This window comes from Arachis stenosperma, chromosome 6, assembly GCF_014773155.1.
Source record: "Arachis stenosperma cultivar V10309 chromosome 6, arast.V10309.gnm1.PFL2, whole genome shotgun sequence".
NCBI classification, from domain to species: Eukaryota; Viridiplantae; Streptophyta; class Magnoliopsida; order Fabales; family Fabaceae; genus Arachis; species Arachis stenosperma.
The window spans coordinates 4,063,582-4,083,090 of record NC_080382.1 but is presented as its reverse complement, the minus strand read 5'-3'; the positions used below and the strand labels follow the sequence as shown (position 1 = coordinate 4,083,090).

General features: G+C 35.4%; 3 protein-coding genes across 4 annotated transcripts; 2 read left to right on the top strand and 1 right to left on the bottom strand.

The window, feature by feature from the left end:
• The first annotated feature begins 811 nt into the window (after positions 1–811).
• Positions 812–1,442, top strand: LOC130933832 (pathogenesis-related protein PR-4-like). The gene has a single exon (XM_057863441.1). The coding sequence runs from the start codon at positions 855–857 to the stop codon at positions 1,290–1,292; it is 438 nt and encodes a 145-aa protein (XP_057719424.1). The 5' UTR covers positions 812–854; the 3' UTR covers positions 1,293–1,442.
• A 467-nt stretch (positions 1,443–1,909) lies between these two features.
• Positions 1,910–5,093, top strand: LOC130933829 (E3 ubiquitin protein ligase DRIP2-like). Of its 2 annotated transcripts, none has more exons than XM_057863438.1 (7): positions 1,910–2,482; positions 2,565–2,664; positions 2,733–2,955; positions 3,074–3,546; positions 3,630–3,680; positions 4,297–4,369; positions 4,807–5,093. In XM_057863438.1, the coding sequence occupies exons 1-7, from the start codon at positions 2,374–2,376 to the stop codon at positions 4,978–4,980; spliced, it is 1,203 nt and encodes a 400-aa protein (XP_057719421.1). In that variant the 5' UTR covers positions 1,910–2,373; the 3' UTR covers positions 4,981–5,093. The 2 variants fall into 2 exon arrangements, with proteins under 2 accessions (XP_057719421.1, XP_057719422.1); XM_057863439.1 differs by having other exon boundaries at positions 1,918–2,482; positions 2,738–2,955.
• A 241-nt stretch (positions 5,094–5,334) lies between these two features.
• LOC130933828 (uncharacterized) lies at positions 5,335–9,159 on the bottom strand. Its single transcript, XM_057863437.1, has 13 exons — positions 9,016–9,159; positions 8,868–8,930; positions 8,620–8,790; positions 8,375–8,506; positions 8,123–8,262; positions 7,844–7,930; positions 7,435–7,560; positions 7,064–7,216; positions 6,671–6,733; positions 6,222–6,323; positions 5,926–6,096; positions 5,741–5,820; positions 5,335–5,636 (listed from the first exon to the last, which is right to left on the bottom strand). The coding sequence occupies exons 1-13, from the start codon at positions 9,044–9,046 to the stop codon at positions 5,579–5,581; spliced, it is 1,377 nt and encodes a 458-aa protein (XP_057719420.1). The 5' UTR covers positions 9,047–9,159; the 3' UTR covers positions 5,335–5,578.
• Positions 9,160–19,509: the final 10,350 nt, after the last annotated feature.

Here is a 19,509-nt window from a genome sequence, read left to right as displayed (position 1 = left end):
AAGGTAAAAAAGTTTAGAGCTAGCAACTTTATTAAATTCTGGATGTAACCAGTAACAAAAGATAAATAATCACATATTATTATATAAAATCTCACACTATTAAAAACATTATTAATAGTTAGTTGATGGCTACAAATCATAAAAATTGTTGACCCTAACACTTCTCGAAAAAGGCAACATTCTTGAACATTATTTTCTCCTATTCAAAACATGTTAACATAAATAGAACAAACAAAAAGGGCAGTTACCATCATGCTTTCCAAAATGTACAAGTAGTTCTCTGAATTTTGACTACTTCACACCCATCAGCCATCAGAACATTAATTATAATGAAAACCGCCATGCATTATTGCTTTTCTAGATTAACCTCATTGAATTTTTACTTGTTTCATTCTCAAAGACGTACTCTGGAATTTTTTCTTTGATAAGATATGGAATCAGCAGAAGCCATGTGTGCAGCGTGCTGTCTACGAAGCTAGTAGACAACATCCTTAAACCCTTAGCTTCACGTAACTAAGGAAAAATACTCATTCGTCGTATAAAAATAATAGTTGAGAATCATTAACTAGTTTAACATATTTGATTCAACTATTTAATATATGATACATTCAGATCTAAATTATCATGAAGACATTTTCAAGAATGACTGCAGGTACGACTGACGACTTTGAAATTTTTTTCCTTGTAATGATAAGATGTGAAGCTAGTAAAAGTCATGACATTCACGCATCATATACTTTTCAACAAGGGTAGGCATTTCCATAATTTCACGGTTAATTGAAGACTAATTAAGCAATAAGCATTATAAATAGAAGCAGGCAAGTGTGTGGTAGAAGTTGTGAAGAGAGATTGAAATGAAAATGGCGAAGCTTATTGTGTTGGTAGTGTGTGCAATTTGTGCTTTAGTGGGAGTAGTTTCAGGGCAGAGTGCTACGAATGTGAGAGCGACTTATAACCTATACTACCCGGAGCAGCATAACTGGGACTTGAATGCGGTTAGTGCGTACTGCGCCACCTGGGACGCCGGTAAGCCCCTCGCATGGCGCCAGAAATATGGCTGGACTGCTTTCTGTGGGCCTGTTGGGCCTACGGGCCAAGCAGCCTGTGGCAAGTGCTTGAAGGTCACTAACACAAGAACGAATGCTCAACAAACGGTTAGGATCGTTGATCAGTGCAGCAATGGAGGGCTGGATTTGGATATCGGTGTTTTCCAGAAGCTGGATACGGATGGTAATGGGAATGCTCAGGGCCATCTCACGGTCAACTATAACTTTGTTGACTGTGGTGACTAAGCTTGCTTCTTTTTATCTTTTATATGCCCTTCTTATTAGTAACTAAATAAATGTACTCATCTTGGTTATACCCTTTACCATTGTGCTGGTATGGTGTTTCGTTTACGAATTATGACTAAATAAAATAACAATGTGGTATATTCATCACCATATGATTTGTAGACTTGTCTATAATTAGCCATAAACATTAAACACAATGGTAGAATTATTAATGCAACTTTTTAATTATACGGTTTACAAATTTTAAATTTATGTATTTTAAATAATAAATTAAAAAAATTAACTTACAATTTTATATTTATGATTAAAAAATTCTATTAAAATATCCAAATGTTAGTTGATTCACGTAACTCGTCATGTAGGATTTTTTTTCTTTTTAAAAGGAAATCAACTTATGGTGACTCAAATCTTCATCAACTTGTTATGGCGTTAGTAAGCGCATTACTCTATGATGATTATATCTCTAATACTCTATAAATTTCTATTGTTTAAATTATATAAATAATTTATTGGCTTCTCATACTTTTTTAATACAAATACATTGAAGTCCCGGAAGGATTCAATCAAATCCTGTCTGCCAAGTGACCCTATCACTTTCTTGATATCTTGAAATTAAACAAAGGCTTGTGTTGTGGGTTTAGCCCATGCTGACGTGCTCCCAAAGGCACTGACTGTGGGCCTGTTGGTCCTCAAGAATATTTAATTTAGTGAAACAAATGCTTAAACTCATAACATATGCTCGACCAGTCCAAAAACAAAAAAAACTCTACATTTCAAGGATGTGGTTTGCGGCTAGCTTAGCTTTGTGTCCCACCGTAATAAGTATCTTATAAACAGTATCGTTCCGCTCATTTGTCCGCTTAAACAAGTGTTTTTAGATTTGTAATAAATTAACTCTTAACCTCTCCGCCGCCGACCAAAAACGAATATCTTGTAAATTGAGATTGATAAGTTGGATTTAGATTTAAGTTAACAATAGGCGCATTTGAGTTGAGTTGGTGCAAAGTGAAGTCAAACGGTAAAACAGTAAAAGAAAGCGATCCAGAAACGAAGTGGTGTTGGAAAGCAGATCCGCATTGAGATGGTTATGGCGAAGGTGAAGAGGCAGAAGCTGCAAGCATGCATCACGTGCCCACTCTGCCACAAACTCCTCCGAGACGCCACCACCATCTCCCTCTGCCTTCACACTTGTCGGTCTTTCTTCTTTCCTTGTATTAACACCACCATTTACTTGTTCATATATTCTGAGAACTGAAATCAGTTCTGAACCAGTTTGCAGGAAGTGCATATATAAGAAGCTTTCAGATGACGAGATGGATTGTTGTCCAGTATGTTATGTTGATCTCGGATGCCTTCCACTCCAAAAACTCAGGTTCATTTAAATTCGTGTTTATCTGCAATTTCTAGTTAAATTCCTTCTGTTCATAAGTAATCATGCAGGCCAGACCACAATTTGCAAGATATTAGGGCCAAAATATTCCCTTTTAGGCGAAGAAAAATCGATGCTCTTCAAGTTGTTTTGCCTGCAAAGAGGAAGGAAAGATCACTTTCATCATTGGTGGTTAATGCTCCCAAGGTTTCAAATCAGACTGGCTTCACAGCCAAGAGAACAAAATCTGGCACAAGAAAGGCAGCTGAAGAAACATATGGTGAAGATAATCTGGTAATTGATTGTTGAAAATGAAAGTCATACATGTGACATGGACACTGGGACTCAATTCTTGATAGTTGTTACTGTTTTCCTGTGATACTGGCAATGCATGATCAGTACATTGTTTTAGGGTTCTTTTGTAGCTGATCCTTCTAAGAAGAGGCCCAATGAAGATACAGAAAACAGTATGGAACTTGCAGAAGGGAAGGGTGATCTCTGGACTCCCTTGAACTGTCTCGTTGAAGCTGCCAATCGAACAAAGTCCTCCAAATCAAACTCACAAGGGACTCCTCATGCCAAGTTAGAGTCTCCATCAACTGCTTATGGTGGACTAGACATGGCTGCAACCACAACCAAACCAGACCTACCTACTTCATTGAAGAGTGCAGTTCACATGGCTAAAACTAAAATCAAGGATAATAGACATAAAAGGTTCGGAGCTGACAAGGAGGGACATACCCTGCATTCAGGACCTGCAGTGAAGCAAAAAAGGCAGCTGCGTCCTGTTCAAGCATCTGAGACATCTGCCTCAGATACAACAGGGAGCAGGTGTGATGGGAAAAACAGTCCTATTTGGTTTTCCTTAGTTGCTTCGGAAGACCAGTAAGTTAATTTGATATATGCATAAACCATGAAGTTTTTATTTTCTGTGGATCCTAATGAGTTGGATTGATGTTATGATTCAGGAAGGGAGATGTTCCTTTACCACAGATTTCAGCATGTTATTTAAGAATAAAGTAATATTCTCAACTCATTACTTTTTTTGCTTGTCCAATTCCCCTACCCTTAAAGTTTTTGCTTGACTTTGCAATTTAGAAACTGTTACTTTGGAGTTTGGAGCATGAGTTAACATATTTTTCCTTTTTCTATGTGCCAAAATTCCTCTATATTTCAACAAAAATATACAAATATGTGGTTTTGTTTGTTCATTCATAATTTTGTAAACGGATTTTCAAAGCTGTTGGTGTAGTTGAAATTGCGCTTCAATTTTGCTAGGCCAAAAAAAAAAAAAATTTCAAACTTGCAGATTAAAAGCAACCTAAGAGGAAAACAAAAAACTGCAACTGTATGAAAGATATGTATGTCTCTAATACATAACTCTATTCATCATGAATTACAGTTTGCGCATTCAACTTGTACATCTAAGTTGACATATTATGTTTATATTTTTACAGAACTTGGATAGTTATACACAAGCCTGCCTCATTGATCATATTTTGTATGTTCACCCACAATTTATGTTGTAGCAAGCAAACTGTCTTTTCTATATCTATGTTTGGACAGCATAACAGGTTTTTTTCCCCTTCACATTGGTCGTAAGCATATGATTCATTCCTTTTAATATTATTGCAGGGATGGTACTGTGCCTGTCTCATTTATACAAAAGTATCTTGTGAAGAAACTTAATCTAACAAATGAAGCAGAGGTGAGCTTATGATTTCTAATTTTGCTACTTGGTTATCTCTGAAAAATTGCTACAGGAGTGGCCAAATAATAAACTCGAATTACATGGATGTTACCAAAATTTGCTGGATGTTAAAGATATAACTGTTCACGTTGTCTTCTCGTATTAGTTTAAGCTTTTGGAAGAAGTAGTACCATAATGTGGTATCAGAACTCTATGTGCGAAAAGTCTAGAGTTCGATTCTTGGTGAATCCTAACAAAGAAAAAAATAGCATAAAACAAATAAAAAGAGAAAATAAGTCCTATACAAAAAAATAAGCAAAGCCAAAAGAGGTTCTTGTTTGAGGGAGCATGTTAGAGATATAAACATTTATATTGTCTTCTTCTATCAGCTTAAATTTCTGAGAGAAATGACATCATGACATGAGTATCAGTAACATGGTATGTTTCTTGTGCAGGTGGAAATAATGTGCCGGGGTCAGCCTGTGTTGCCAAATTTGCAGCTGCATAACTTAGTAGACTTGTGGTTCTGCTCAGGGTCAACCACAAAGAAGATGCCGGCATCTGTTGGCTCCTCGGCTAAGGACTTTGTCATGGTTTTATCATATTGTCGAAAGGTCGTACCTCATTGAGATTATCATCCGCCCTACTACAATGTTGCCTTCCTTCCTTCTTTACATAGACATTCAACTACTTGATAAAAATATCTGATATATCCAAGCAAAGGAATATGTTCTTTGATTTCTGTTCAGCTCTTAATCCCTTTAGTTTGTTTCCCTCACAATTTTGCACCTTATACTCTATTATGCTGTTACTTGAAGAGTTTACTCTATCCTATCCTCTTTTCTTTTTTTTATTTCTTTCCTTTTTTCCATATGACATGGTGTTATAGTGATACCGCAAAAATTAAAATTGCGGCAAAACTGATTGGTTGGGTTAGTTTGTTTGTTTGTTTTCCTAAAACCCATAAACCCTTTGGGAACTTTTGCAAATATTTCGTTTAAGTAAACAAAAAAATGATGTCAAACAGAGCACCAAACAATCTCAAGAAATAAGTGAAATTAATGGCTAACTAACCGTACGAGAGTACACTCATTACAAGTGGAAAACACCACCTCTCTTTTTTCCCCTTAAATATTTGTTTATAGCAAATAGTATTACATGAATAATGCTGCTCTATATGCAATGTTGGTCTCTCTTCCCTCAACAAGGACATTGGTAAAGACCATATTATGAATTATTCTGAGCTGTTTTACCATGAAACTTCCTCCCAGCTTCGACAGCTTCCCTGTAAAAAATGACACATCGAGATACAATCATCCAAGATCAAAGTGAGTGAATAGTGATACGTATGAAGTATTTGTCTATAACTCTATGAAATAGTATGAAGACCTGAATGCATTTACTAGCTCCTTATTCTCAGGATCAAGCTTTACTCCCTCATAAAAAGCATTTGCAGCTTCATCAAACTTCTGCAACAAGTATAGCCAAGTTTAGTTTCTACAAATACATAGTAACTACGTTGACACATCCTGATGCTAATGTAAAAGGGAAAAAGGATTGATAGAAGGGCATGCCTGTAAAATTCTCAAAGCTGCTCCTTCCCTATAACAGGCTTTCGGCCAATCCGGTCTTAATATTCTGCACGCCTTTGCATCGGCTAAAGCATGCTCAGCTTGACCCAACTTAATCCAACAGAGACTTCTATTGGATAGCAAAGTACCCTCACTAGGGTCCAGATCAATTGCCTGTGAACCCATGGCAAAGAATAGAAGTTATTCAAAGGAACCCATCACTAGGTAAGTACACAACATTATGAAAGCACAGAAGAGGAAGAAATTCAAGAGTTAAATGAGAGAACAGGAGACTTTACTTGGGTATAAGAATCTATGGCCATGTTGTAGTCTTGCCTCTTAAAGGCCTCATCCCCTCTTGCTTTTGCTTCTGCTGCTCTCTTTTTGGCTTCAGGTGCCACCTGATAAGTTCACAACCGATTATGCAAGATGCAATGATAAATAAAAAGTCATTCATGTGCAGACTTAAAAACTTTCGCTAGAGAGATAGTTGACCATGTATTATAACAATGAATATTGCATTACCGATTATCTAAGAGAGTAAAATAGGGGGAAAGGGGGGGGGGGGGGGGGGGGAAGGGGTTCGATTGACTAAACATAATTGAATTGTACTTACTTTCATAATTGAATTGTACTTGTCTATTTTATTTTATTGTAATTTTTACACTAGGCAGCTATATTCATTAAATAGTACAGATAAAACAGATTATAGTAAAACTAATATGCAATTAAGAAAGGAAATGCACACCTCAGGGACATTTTTCTGATGAGACACAGTAGTATCCTTCGGCCGGCTAGTTGTTGATTCATCCTGCAAATCGTACTTATTATTTTATTAAATAGTTATAAAAAAAGGCCAGAAAAAAAATGCAAACAAACATCAAAGAGGGCTAGTAGTGAAATCTGTTTGTCGGCACAAAATTGTAAAATGATGGTAAAATTCAAGGTCTTCTTCTCTGTAAAATAATATAATAGGAATATATTTACTTCAGGACAACTGAAAAAGCTATAAGCAATAGTGGTGCAGTAAGGAAATACGTAGTTATTGCAGTCGCAGTTTCGTAATTATTTGATTTTCCTGCAGCAATGATATGGCGTAGCTCAAACCAATTGGAAAATGAGAACTCAAGACTTTCAGTACCTGTTGCTTCTTAATTTCAGACTGCATATACTCAATTATCCCATCAACAGTCCAATTAGGAACGGCATCAATCTTGGATGTCAAGGGAAACAATATCTCAACAGCTCCACGATTGCCCCTTGCAGCCGCAACTTGTATTGGCTTAACACCATCCTGAAATGCAAACAGATTTTCAAATTTTACTCCAAATATTAACAAAACCACAGTGCTTACAAGTTACAACAACCAGAAGCACTCCATTTGACAATGACAAAAAAAATGAATGATACTGAAAGTTTGGATAGATCATGGAGACACAAACTAAATGATTGCTAAGCTCCTAAAAAAAGATGGTGATGAGCGAAAAAGATAACACAATATCTGTCTCTCACCTCATCGGACACATTAGGATCAGCTCCAGCTTTCAATAAGCAATTTATAATTTCCAGACTGCCATTATCAGCTGCAATGTGTAAAGGAGTTGCTCCGCCAGCACTAATATTTACTTTCGCACCCGCCTGCATACAATAAAATTCAAATATTAGGATCCAGAAAGAAGCACAAGATAAAAATCATAGGGAAGAAAGTAACATGTTACCAACAAAGATATACCCACATACTAATACACCCATGAAAACAGTACATAAAAGTTAAGTTGCAATAACAAATAAATAAAACAGTTTGCACCTGCCATCTCTCACCTACTTCCTTTTAGGAGCTGAACTAGTTTGTATTTCCGTTTAGATTAACCATTTACATTCAATCAACCTAAAACTCAGAATTTAAGGATGGTCTGGTTACCTGAATCAACTCCTCTAAGCATGCCAGCGAGCTGGCTGCCACGGATGAAAGGAGTGGGGTAATACCATCATCGGTTTCAGCATTAGGCTGCAAAATAATACCAACAACATGAAACGTTAAAAAAACTACATAGCTTCTACAAAAATTGGGGAGCTCCAAAGATCAACTAGAGGAAAGCATTTGAAGAAGATTATGGGGGATGTGTGAAAAATCTCATTTTCTTTCCTGCTTTTAACAAAAATTCCAAACAAACAGAAGGTAATATACAGATACACTTACATTTGCACCATGTTCTAGTAGAACACTGACGGCAGCTTGTTGGCCATGACCGGCAGCCCAAACCAAAGGCGTTCCGGCATCACTTTCCAAATCAGGATTAATTCCTGTAGAAAGCAAATGCTTGAGCAGCTCAGTATCCCCTACAACAAAGAAAAAGTTACAAAAACAAAATCAGAAAATACAGAACAAAAAAGAATCCAGGTAACAAAATTTAATAATACTTTTGCAAGATCACACAGTGTCAGAACCAACCTATCCCTGCAGAATGGTGCAAGGCCGTAGCCCCTAAATTGCTAGCTATGGTGGGATTAGCACCACGGTCAATGAGATATTTAGCAGTGGCAGTGTGCCCCTGACGAGCAGCATGAATGAGAGCAGTTTCCCCTGAAAAGCAATCCCAATTCCAAAAAGTTACAATCTTGCTAATCAGGAAAAGCTTGTTCAAACTTCAAATACATCAATTGCAAAGCATGTGTATGAGAATTAGAAGCACACACCATCATCGTCTTTTGAATCGACATGGAGCTTCAATTCCTGAAGCAAGTACTTGCAAACCTCGGTCTGGCCTTCGCGGGCGGCGAAGTGCAGGGCTCCTCGCTTGTTTGCGTCCTTAATTGAGTCCACGGTCTTGGCCAAATCCTTGGACTCGTCCAACTGAGTCGCTAAATCTAGAAAAAGCATGAAAAGATTAGTGCAGTTTGGAGGGCGATGAGGAACAATGAATCGGAGTGAAGTGAGCTCTTACTCTTGAGGAGATCAAGATTGCCGGTGCGAGCAGCGTTCAGAAATTGCTGAACTTTCTGCCTCACTGCATCAAAAGTTACATTTTGAAGAACAAACAATACAACCTCATAAGATATGGAGAGAGAGAAAGAGAAAGAGAGATATGAAACCTGCGAGAGCGTCGGAAGCATCGGGAGCCATAGGTGTCGACTGAACACTGACTTGAAAGTGAGAGTGAGTGAGAGAGAGAGAGAGAAAGCTAAGGAGGTTTCTGGGGTTTATGAATGAACGGTGAGTGAGTCTCTCGGTGTCAATGAAAACCAAAAACCCAAAACCTTGAACACGTTGTCGTTGAGGTTTGACGTATTTTTGACTGCGTTTGTTTTTAGAGACAGGACAGAACATGACACTGAGACGGAGACAATAGGACGGAGACACTAAAAATTATTTTTTGTGTATTGTGTTTGAATACGATGGACAAGACACTAATTAAATGTTTAGTATTATATTTGAATACACATGGACAAGACTAAAATATTATATGAAATGACTAAAATAGCCCTGTGATTCCAAATTTTTTACATCAATACAAATTAATTTAATAAAAAATGAGAGTACGTAGAAGTACAGACAGAACTTGAAAAAATATTTAAATAGGCAAAAAATTTTAATAAAAAATATATTAGTATTTATATTAAAATAAAATTTATAAATATAATTATTTTATTTTAAAATTTATTATTAATATGTAAGAATACATATGGTTAAGATTAATAAAAAAAATAAATTTGAGTTTGATTAATAAAAAATTTTGTTTAAGTTAATAAGCCAAATTAATTTTAAATAAAAAATTAATTTAAAAAAAATCCATTTTTACATGAAAAAATAATTAGTTTTTACATATAAAAATCTATTTTTATTTAAAAAAAACTAATTTTTTATCTAAAAACTGATTTTTCTTTATAAAAAACTGATTTTTTCTTTAAATTATATAAAATCAATTACAATTTATAATTTTTTTTAACATTTTAAAAGATCAATTTTACTTTTGATAATGTTTATCTTTCAAAAGTTTTAAGATTAATTATTTTTGTTATTATTTTTATTACAAATCAAATAATATAATATAAGGTTAAAATGGTATTGAAGTAAAACGATAAAAAGAATTATCTACCCCCAATAAAAAATTCTACAGAAAGGAGAGAATACCTGGAAAAAAAGAAATAGAGAAAGAACAGGAAGAAAAAGGTATCTCTGAACAACGCAATAGAAAAAATAAGAAGGGATAATAGTGGAAAAAAGGAAAACAAAATTTATAAAATTATCCGTGTCCACTCTTCCAAATTCCGTGTCCATCATTGTCCTTCGTGAAAGAGTGGACACAAAAGTATCAAAAATTGTCTCGGAGACAATATGTCCACTGTCCATGTCTCTACTTCCAAACACTTTTTAAACAAGTGTTGTCCATGTCTCCGTGTCCTGCCCCCGAAAACAAACGCTACCTTTGTGACTTTGTTAGCCTCAAAATGTATCGTATTTATACACACCGTTTTTTTATCAATGAAGAACCGTTTCGGATTATGCTTCATTAGAGCCCAAACATAATTCATAACCCAACTTGATTAGTTTTTATTTTTTAACTTTTTATTCTCCCTCGGATACTTTTGATTTCTCACGCTATCTCTAATTTAACAGATTTAAGATTAATCTATTACAAATTTAAATTTTATTATTTTATTAAAATTAAATTAAAAAAATTAATTTAATATTAGTGTAAATTATTACGGTAGACTTAATTAAGTATTGTCAAATCAATAAAAATAATTAATTTTTGTATTTATTATGTGAATAATAAAAATTAAATCTTAAAATAGTTTTAAGATTGGGGTCGTACACTAAGATCATTTTTAAAAATCTAATTGCATTAATTATGTCTCTAAAATTGATAAAAGTGTATCATATTAATTCCTTACCTATTTTTCGTTAACGGTGTAATGACATGACTTGATAATATAGACAGTTAGTAACACGTGTCACTTCATAGTTTAGACACGTATAATGGTATGATAATGTGTTGACCAATGACATATGACATGCTGATGTGGACAATTGTGTCATGTGTCGCAACAGCATTTGTTCACGTATCATCTGTAAAAATCCAATTTTCAATAAATGAACTTTTCTGACCATTTTAAAATTTATTTTGCAAAATTTTGAATCATGGCCCAATAAAATATAGTAAGGCTGACACAATGGTAAAAAAACGAAAATTAAAGAAAAAATAAATAGAATAATGCTGTTAATAAGGTCAAAATTGACTTTACGAGGATAACTAATCCCCCTAAGTCAAGTTTGACTAGTAAATAATAAATATTAGCTTATCATTAGTTTATTTTCCTCATTCGATATTTTTTGAGAAGAAAATTCACTTTTAGCGACGGTTTTACATGTGTTGAGAAAAATTCTTTTAACCGAAAACTTCGAAACCAATACTAAAAATAATTTTTACCTTAGTAATTGTGTCCCAAGATTAATATTAGGTATTCGTTCATGATTTATTTTTTTAAGAATAAATTGTAGCTATTAATCATTTTACCACATGGTAAAATTTATTCCGAACCGAACTTCTGTCTAGTATTCTACAAACGACTTCTATAGACTCCAAATCTTCTTACTTGCCACCCAAGTAACTTGTCTCTCCTTCTCAGCCTCTAGGCCGAGACTATCTCAGCCTTTCACCCCTCTCTGCTGTATTTTTAACCTCGAGTAACTAACTCGGTTAATTGTGGATAAGCTCGACACGCAAGCACTGACTAAGTTTTCTCGTTTTCACGCCCCTTCTTCATTAAAGTCCAATCCATGACCACAAAAATTTCAACCTCTTTTATCATCATAAATTTAGCAAGACTTTTATTTTTTATTTAAGGAAGTATTAGTCACAAAATTCAGAAAACATTTTACACATTTTTACACTCTTTTGATTGAATTTTTGAGAGAAAAAGAGAAAAAAATCCTTGCACTTGTTCTCTGCACCCCAACCCCCCTATTTCAACTCTTCTTTCATTGTTCTTCATGTGTTCTTCAAGTGTTCAATCCGTACAAACACAAACTTTTGTCTGTTTTCGATAATTCTTGTCTTTATACCAAAATTTTGACAAGGTAAATTGTTGTTCCTTCTCCTTTCTTTTTCTATTTTTTTAACAGTAGTCATGATGAATTTTTACTCTCCTTCATGTATAGAAAATTAGTATTGAATCACCCATGTAACATGCCTAAGAAGCTAGAGAAATTCGAGCTCATATGGTTGGATTTTGACATTTTTATGACGCTTTTCGACCCAAAAAGAAACTGCACCACCACCAGCGTGCTTCTTCCTTTGTGTGCAGATTTCTTAGTGTGTGAAAGGTTTAAGAATCAAATTAAATAAGAGGTAAGGATTAGGAATAGTTAGAATATGTTTATGCTTGATTTGGTATTCATATAAGTCACTTTGTGGTGATTTTGTGCTTAATTTTATAATCTATAAATTCAGCAGTGCTTCTCTGTTTTGTCTTATTATTTGAGTGATATATGAATCTTATTTGCCTCTGAAAATTGTATGAAACCATTGTAATTATTTGGAATACTTGGAGTTTAAGTTTCAAGCCTTAAAGTTACTATTCGATGATTTTGAATATTGGTTGATTTTGGGTTAGGGTTTTTGCGATGGGGGTAGTTGCTGCTAGGGTTTTATAATGGTTCAAACATTGTGTATGTTGAAAAATGTGGATGCTCTCTGTTTGATATGTCCGAATGCAATGTGTGTGGATAGATTAAATGATTTGTTTTGTTTAGTTCATGTAAAGACAGGGTTTGATTCTTTGCGGTGTTCATTTTAGATGAAAGTAGTTCCTGAAATTTCATTGATGAAACATAAATAAATTGTACTAAAAAAATAAAAATAAAATAGAGTGCACTCTCATGATTCATTGTTGCTATTTTTAATTTGTAGATGGAAAATCATCCAATGACATTTGTTTTCCATCATGGTGGAAAGTTTAAGAATGATGAAGGTGGATCAAAAATTTATGAACCAGACAATACAAAGGTGTTAGCGAGAGTTGAAGGGGATACGCTAGATGTTTTCTTTGTAAAGGGATATTATAAGGAGTTAGGATATTCAGAGGTGGACGATTGTTGCTGGAAAGTACCCGAAATGTCGCTTGAAGTTGGGTTGAGGAAGTTAGAAGTAGATGCTGATTTGTTGGAAATGGTGAAGGATTGTAGAAGGAATCACAATTCGATCAACATTTATTTTGTGCATAGAGTCTCAGAGCCATACATGGTGGAGTGTATGAGTGAGGATGATGATGAGTTAGTTATATTAGAGAACCAGAGCACCTGTAAACCCAAGGCCACAAATACTTCCTAGTTGAATAAGAGATACTGTTTAAGGCCCAAATCACAGCCACTATCCCAACCCAAATCACAGCCCATGTCTATGCCCAACAATACACCACCACAGCCAAAATCCCAGCCCAAATCACAGTCTATGTGTCAGCCCAAATCCCAACCCAAATCACAGCCTGAAACACAATTTGTTCTTCACAACCAGCCCCTGAAATCCTCTTCTCAACCATCAAGGTCATGTACCCAACCCTTAAAAGTTCAGTCCCAACTATTGAAGACTCACAACCAACCCTCAAGATCTCAGCCTTTCAAGAAGCATGTTGTTGGAGAAAAAAAGAAAGAACCAGTAAAGAAAACCAATGTGACAAGGAGTGGTAGAGTTGTTACCCCAGCTCCACTTCAGGAGGATAGTGACTCTCATGATTCGTACGAGAGTACCGAAGATAGTCTGTATAAGCCTCTGAAGATCTTGGGAGATGGATATGAGAGTTCTGGTGATAGTGATAGTGATAGTGGGGTTGTTGCAGGCAAGAAATCAGGTTCAAAGAAATATTGAAACAAAGAAAAGTCTAGGCCTGCATCTCACAAGACCACTGAAAAGGCAATTGATACAGATGACTCTAGTTATGAGGATATTGAAGATGATGAGATATCGGATTCAGGTGACATGCAATTTACTTTGTTATATTATTTATAGTGTTGTGTTAGAAACTTTATTTATGAAAATGTATTTATAAAACTCTATACTGGTGTGTTGTGTTACTTTGTAAATACTGTTTGTTATCAATTTTTCAGGATCAGAAAGAGGTGTAGATTCTAACAGTGAATCTGATTGTGGATCCTGACACTCAGAGGATATGAATCAAGCATTGGATTCTGATGAGGAAGACTGTGCATTTTATCCACCATATAACGAGAAAGCCAGGTTTGGAGAGTTGAAGCCAGTGGAGTAGGAATATTATTTTCAAGAAGAATGATAATGTGCAGGTTAGGGCTATTTGTAGGGGAGAAAATTGTCCTTGGGTAGTGTATTGTGCTTTGAAAAAGTCCGATATGTCTTGGCAGATTAAGACTTTAGTGGATAAGCATACATGTCCTAAAAGCAGGAGTAATAGGGCTGCTACTCAGGAGTGGACTTTGAAGAAGCTTATTCCTAAACTAAGAAAACACCCGACAATGAAGCACAAAGAGGTGTATGAATGGTTTATGAGAAAATGTAGCATATGGCTGAACAGTACATGTATCACTAGGGCATTAAGGAAAGCTAGGAAGGTTGTTGAGGGAGATGAGATTGCACAATATGGTCTGATTTGGGATTATGCCCATCAACTGTATACCACTAACCCAGGTTCAACAATTCAGGTTGGAGTGATTCTGATGCCTGAGAGCCCCCCACAGTTTCAGAGATTCTATGTGTGCCTCGACGCTTGTAAGAAAGGGTTTAAGGCCGGATGTAGACCGTTGATCGGATTGGATGGGGCATTTTTGAAGAATCTACATGGGGGACAAATTTTGACTGCATGTGGGCAGGATGCCAATAATCACATTTACGTGATTGCTTATGCAATTGTGGGAGTTGAGAACAAAGACAATTGGAGTTGGTTCTTGGAACTTCTCCACAATGACCTCGGTGACACACAGCATGGCTGGGCATTTATCTCAGACATGCAAAAGGTGAGGACTATTTTGATTTACGAAAATATTTTTAAGGACTAAATTGATTTAATGATGATCATTTAAGGACTATTTTAACTCATTATCTTTTCGAGCTTTGATGTTTATACAGGGGCTAATTCCAGCTGTGAAAGAAGTCATGCCAAATGCCCACCACAGATTCTGTGTTTGGCATCTATGGAGGAATTTTTCAAAGCAATAGGGCAGCATTGAATTGAAGGATATGGTATGGGAATGCGCTAGATCAAGAACCGTGTCAGAATTTGAAAGAAACATGAGCAAGGTAAAAAAGATTAGTTAGCCAGCTTGGGCATACCTTGATAAATGGCCAAAAGAAGCATGGACAAAGGCACACTTCAGAGAGGAGCCGAAGATAGACACAATATGCAACAACGCGTGTGAGTCGTTCAACGCAAAAATAAAGCATTACAGGGCAAAGCCCATCTTGACCCTAGCTGAAGAAGTCAGGAGGATCATCATGAAGAGCATGATAGAGAATAGGCGAAAGTTATTACACTATCAGGGAATTCTAACTCCTGTTCAACAAAGCCGGTTAGAGGCAATGACAAAGCTGTCAAGAAATTGGTTTCCTCAATGGTCGGGTGATGACAAGGAGGTGTTGTATGAAGTGCAAGGCTGGCCATCGAATATGGTGGTGGATTTGGGAAGTCGCACCTGCACATGTAGATTCTGGCAGCTGACAGGTATAAAGAATGCTCACCATAGCTCCTGAATTTAATATCCTTAAATATTATGTATGAAAATGTGTTTCTTTACTGTTTAGCTGGGCAGTTAGTGAATTCTGTTAGATTTGTAATTTTGTGCATTTAGTGAATTTGGCTGAGCTGTTAGTGAATTCTGTTAGATTTGTAATTTTGTGCATTTAGTGAATTTGGCTGGGCTGTTAGTGAATTCTGTTAGATTTGTAAATTTGTGCATTTAGTGAATTTATGTTGTTGTGCTTATGTCGTATTATCAAAGGTATGCCCTGCATGCATGCCATCGCTGCAATTCAAGACAAGAATGACAAGAGGCCTGAGGAGTATTGCCACGATTGGTTAACGATGGATGCGTATAGAAGAACATATTGCTTCAATGTGAATCCAATAAAGGGGCAAGATCTATGGGAAAAAATAGGGTCGCCAGCACCGGTTCCGCCTCCAGTCAAGATCAAGCCGGGTAGGCCCACATTGAACAGGAGAAAGGACAAAGATGAGCAACCTGTTAGTTCAAAGACACGGATAAAAAGAAAGTATAACCTAATACGGTGCCTGTATTGTGGTGAAGTTGGGCACAACAGAAGAACGTGCAAAGTGAAGAAACAAGAGGAAGCTTCTGAACAAGCAAGGCTTATGCAACTTCAGCTTGCAGTAGTTGCCGCCCCTGCTAATGCTAATGCTAAACATGCACCCAATGGAACTCTGATTGATCCTGTTACCCAAGATCCTACCAATCCACCAGCAGCAACTTCAAATGCACCAACTGAGATGATCATTGACCAATCTGAAGGAGTTCCAGTTACACAAAAATCTCAACCTTTATCTGTTTTCAGCCAAGTATAATACTTTATGTTTAATCTATCTTTTATTATAAATTATAATGTTCCATAACGTGAAAATGATTAGTCAATTTGACTTTATCCTTCATGGTGATAAAATGCAGGATAAAGTTAGAGCAAGGCCTCCAAAGCTTCATGTTAAAAAAGGAAAAACAACAATCCCAGCCTCACCACAACTGGCTGCAGCTACAACAATTTCAATTTCAGCTGAAACAATCAAGGGCACCAGTTCTGCTACTGCGAAGAAACTTGCTAGTTTCATAACTTTTGTACCAACTCCCGGATTCAAATACCCGAGGAAGAAAGACAATGATGTTTGAGTTGTGTTGTTCATTAAGGGCTAAATTATGTATTTTGTAAAGGGCTGCTACTTTAGAATCTTTATGCATTATAGACATATTGAAGTACTTGTTCATATTTTGGTATAGCCCAAAATTAAGTAACTTATGTTTGATATTATGAAAACTTCATTAATAGGTTTGATATTATTGTGAAGACTATATTAGCATGCTTATATGGAAATGCAAATACTTTGATTTTAATACATCTGGTTAGACTTAATTTATCTTATGCAAAAATGTTTAGACTTATTTTTTATTCATCTGTTTTTAGAATTGTGTAAAAATTTGTTAAGCTAATGTCAAAATATGCAGGTTGCATGATTGTTAATGGATATTCAAAAATGTTCAAACTGATTTATTACATTTCACCAATAATCTTAACAAGATACAACAAACCAACATCACCAATGCTTTTACAACTTTTTCACTTTCCCACTGATTTGACACAAAATGCTCCAACCACTAACATAAGCATTATTACTAGGACAAACATGAAAAAAAATAACATCTTCACTACTCTGACTTCAGCTTCCAAACTACCCATTCTCCAACCTAGTTTCACTTTCCAATCTTCATAATCACTTTCAACTTCAAACTCTGCTTCTGTCCCACCATTTGCAACTTCAAAAGCATCATATTCATTATCATCTACCCAACTAAAGTAGTTACAATGGCTACCTTTCTGCACATGTGAAGTGATAAATTTGAATCTCATATTAATGGTGAAAGAGGGGTACAAGAAACTATGGTTCATACCAATTTAAACTCACCCCATATCTTGGACAAGTGTGAAACAACCTTCTTGAATTTTCTAGTGTTGAGGATTTCTTGATCACAGTTTTCAGCCCACAGAAACAAGTTCTGTCCATCTTCATCCTCCTTTTTTGCATGGACGAGCTAGAGCCGAAGCTACCAACCGATCGCGGTGATAACCCAGCACTTCGACCTCCACCGGCGCTCTGCATCCGAGCTTCTAAACCTGGGTGATGTCTTTGCACCACTGCAACACCACTCCTTAATGTTTTCGTTCAATTTGGGGGTTAGGGTTTATAAAATGGGAGTAGGGATTAATTTGACATAATAAGTAGAACATATCTTGTCAGCTTCCAATTGGGTACACAGCTATTAACACACATGTCACTTAACGGTCCACTTGTACTGCCGTTAACAGAATCTTTGAGCCCACTAACAGAAGGATAAACATGATTAATGTCTAATCTTTCGAGGATTAATTTGATTAAAAATTTCTTTCTGGGACAAAATTGACGATCGTGCAATCTTTCGAGGACCAATTTGAACATTAACCCCCCAAACATAATTCATAACCCAACTTGATTAGTTTTTATTTTTTAACTTTTTATTCTCCCTCGGATACTTTTGATTTCTCACGATATTCTCTAATTTAACCTACTAAAGATTAATTTGTTATAGATTTAAATTTTATTATTTTATTAAATCTAAATTAAAAAAATTAATACAATATTAGTGTAAATCAATTGCGGTAGACTTAATTAAATATTGTCAAATCAATAAAAATAACTAATTTTTGTATTTATTGTGTGAATAATAAGAATTAAATCCTAATTGTATTAATTATGTCTCTGAGATTGATAAAAGTGCATCATTTTAGTCTCTGACCTATTTTTTGTTAACGGTGTAATGACATGACTTGATGACATGGACTGTAAGTGACACGTGTCACTCTATAGTTTGGACACGTATAATGGTATGATAATGTGTTGACCAATGACACATGACATGCTGACATGGACAGTTGTGCCATATGTTGCAACAGTATTCGTTCACGTATCATTTGTAAGAATCCAATTTTCAGTAAATAGACTTTTCTGGCCATTTTAAAATTTATTTTGCAAAATTTCAAATCATGACCCAATAAGAAATAGTGAGGCTGACACAATGGTAAAAAAATCGAAAATTAAAGAAAAATAAATAAATAAATAAATAATGTCGTTAATAAGGTCAAAATTGACTTTATGAGGATAACCAATCCTCCTAAGTCAAGTTTGACTAGTAAATAATAAATATTAGCTTACTATTGGTTTATTTTTCTCATTCGATACTTTTTGAGACTGAAATTCATTTTTAGCGACGGTTTTGCGTGCGTCGAGAAAAATTCTTTTAACCGAAAACTTCGAAATCAATAGTAAAAATAATTTCTACCTTAGTAATTGTGTCCCAAGATTAATATTAGAAATTCATTCATGATTTATTTTTTTAAGAATAACCATTAATTATTTTACCACGTGGTAAAATTTACTCCGAACCGAATTTCTATCTAATATTCTGCAAACGACTTCTAGATATCCCAAATCTTCTTACTTTTCACTCAAGTAACTTGTCTCTCCTTCTCAGCTTCTAGGCCGAGACTATCTCAGCCTTTCACCCCTCTCTGCTGTATTTTTAACCTCGAGTAACTAACTCGGTTAATTGTGGATAAGCTCGACATACAAGCGCTGACTAAACTTTTTCGTTTTCACGCCCCTTCTTCATTAAAGTCCAATTCATGACCACGAAAATTTCAACCTCTTTTATCATCATAAATTCAGCAAGACTTTTATTTTTTATTTAAGGAAGTATTGGTCACAAAATTCAGAAAATACTTTACACATTTTTACACTCTTTTGACTGAATTTTTGAGAGAGAAAGAGAAATAAAATTCTTGTATTTGTTCTCTGCGTCCC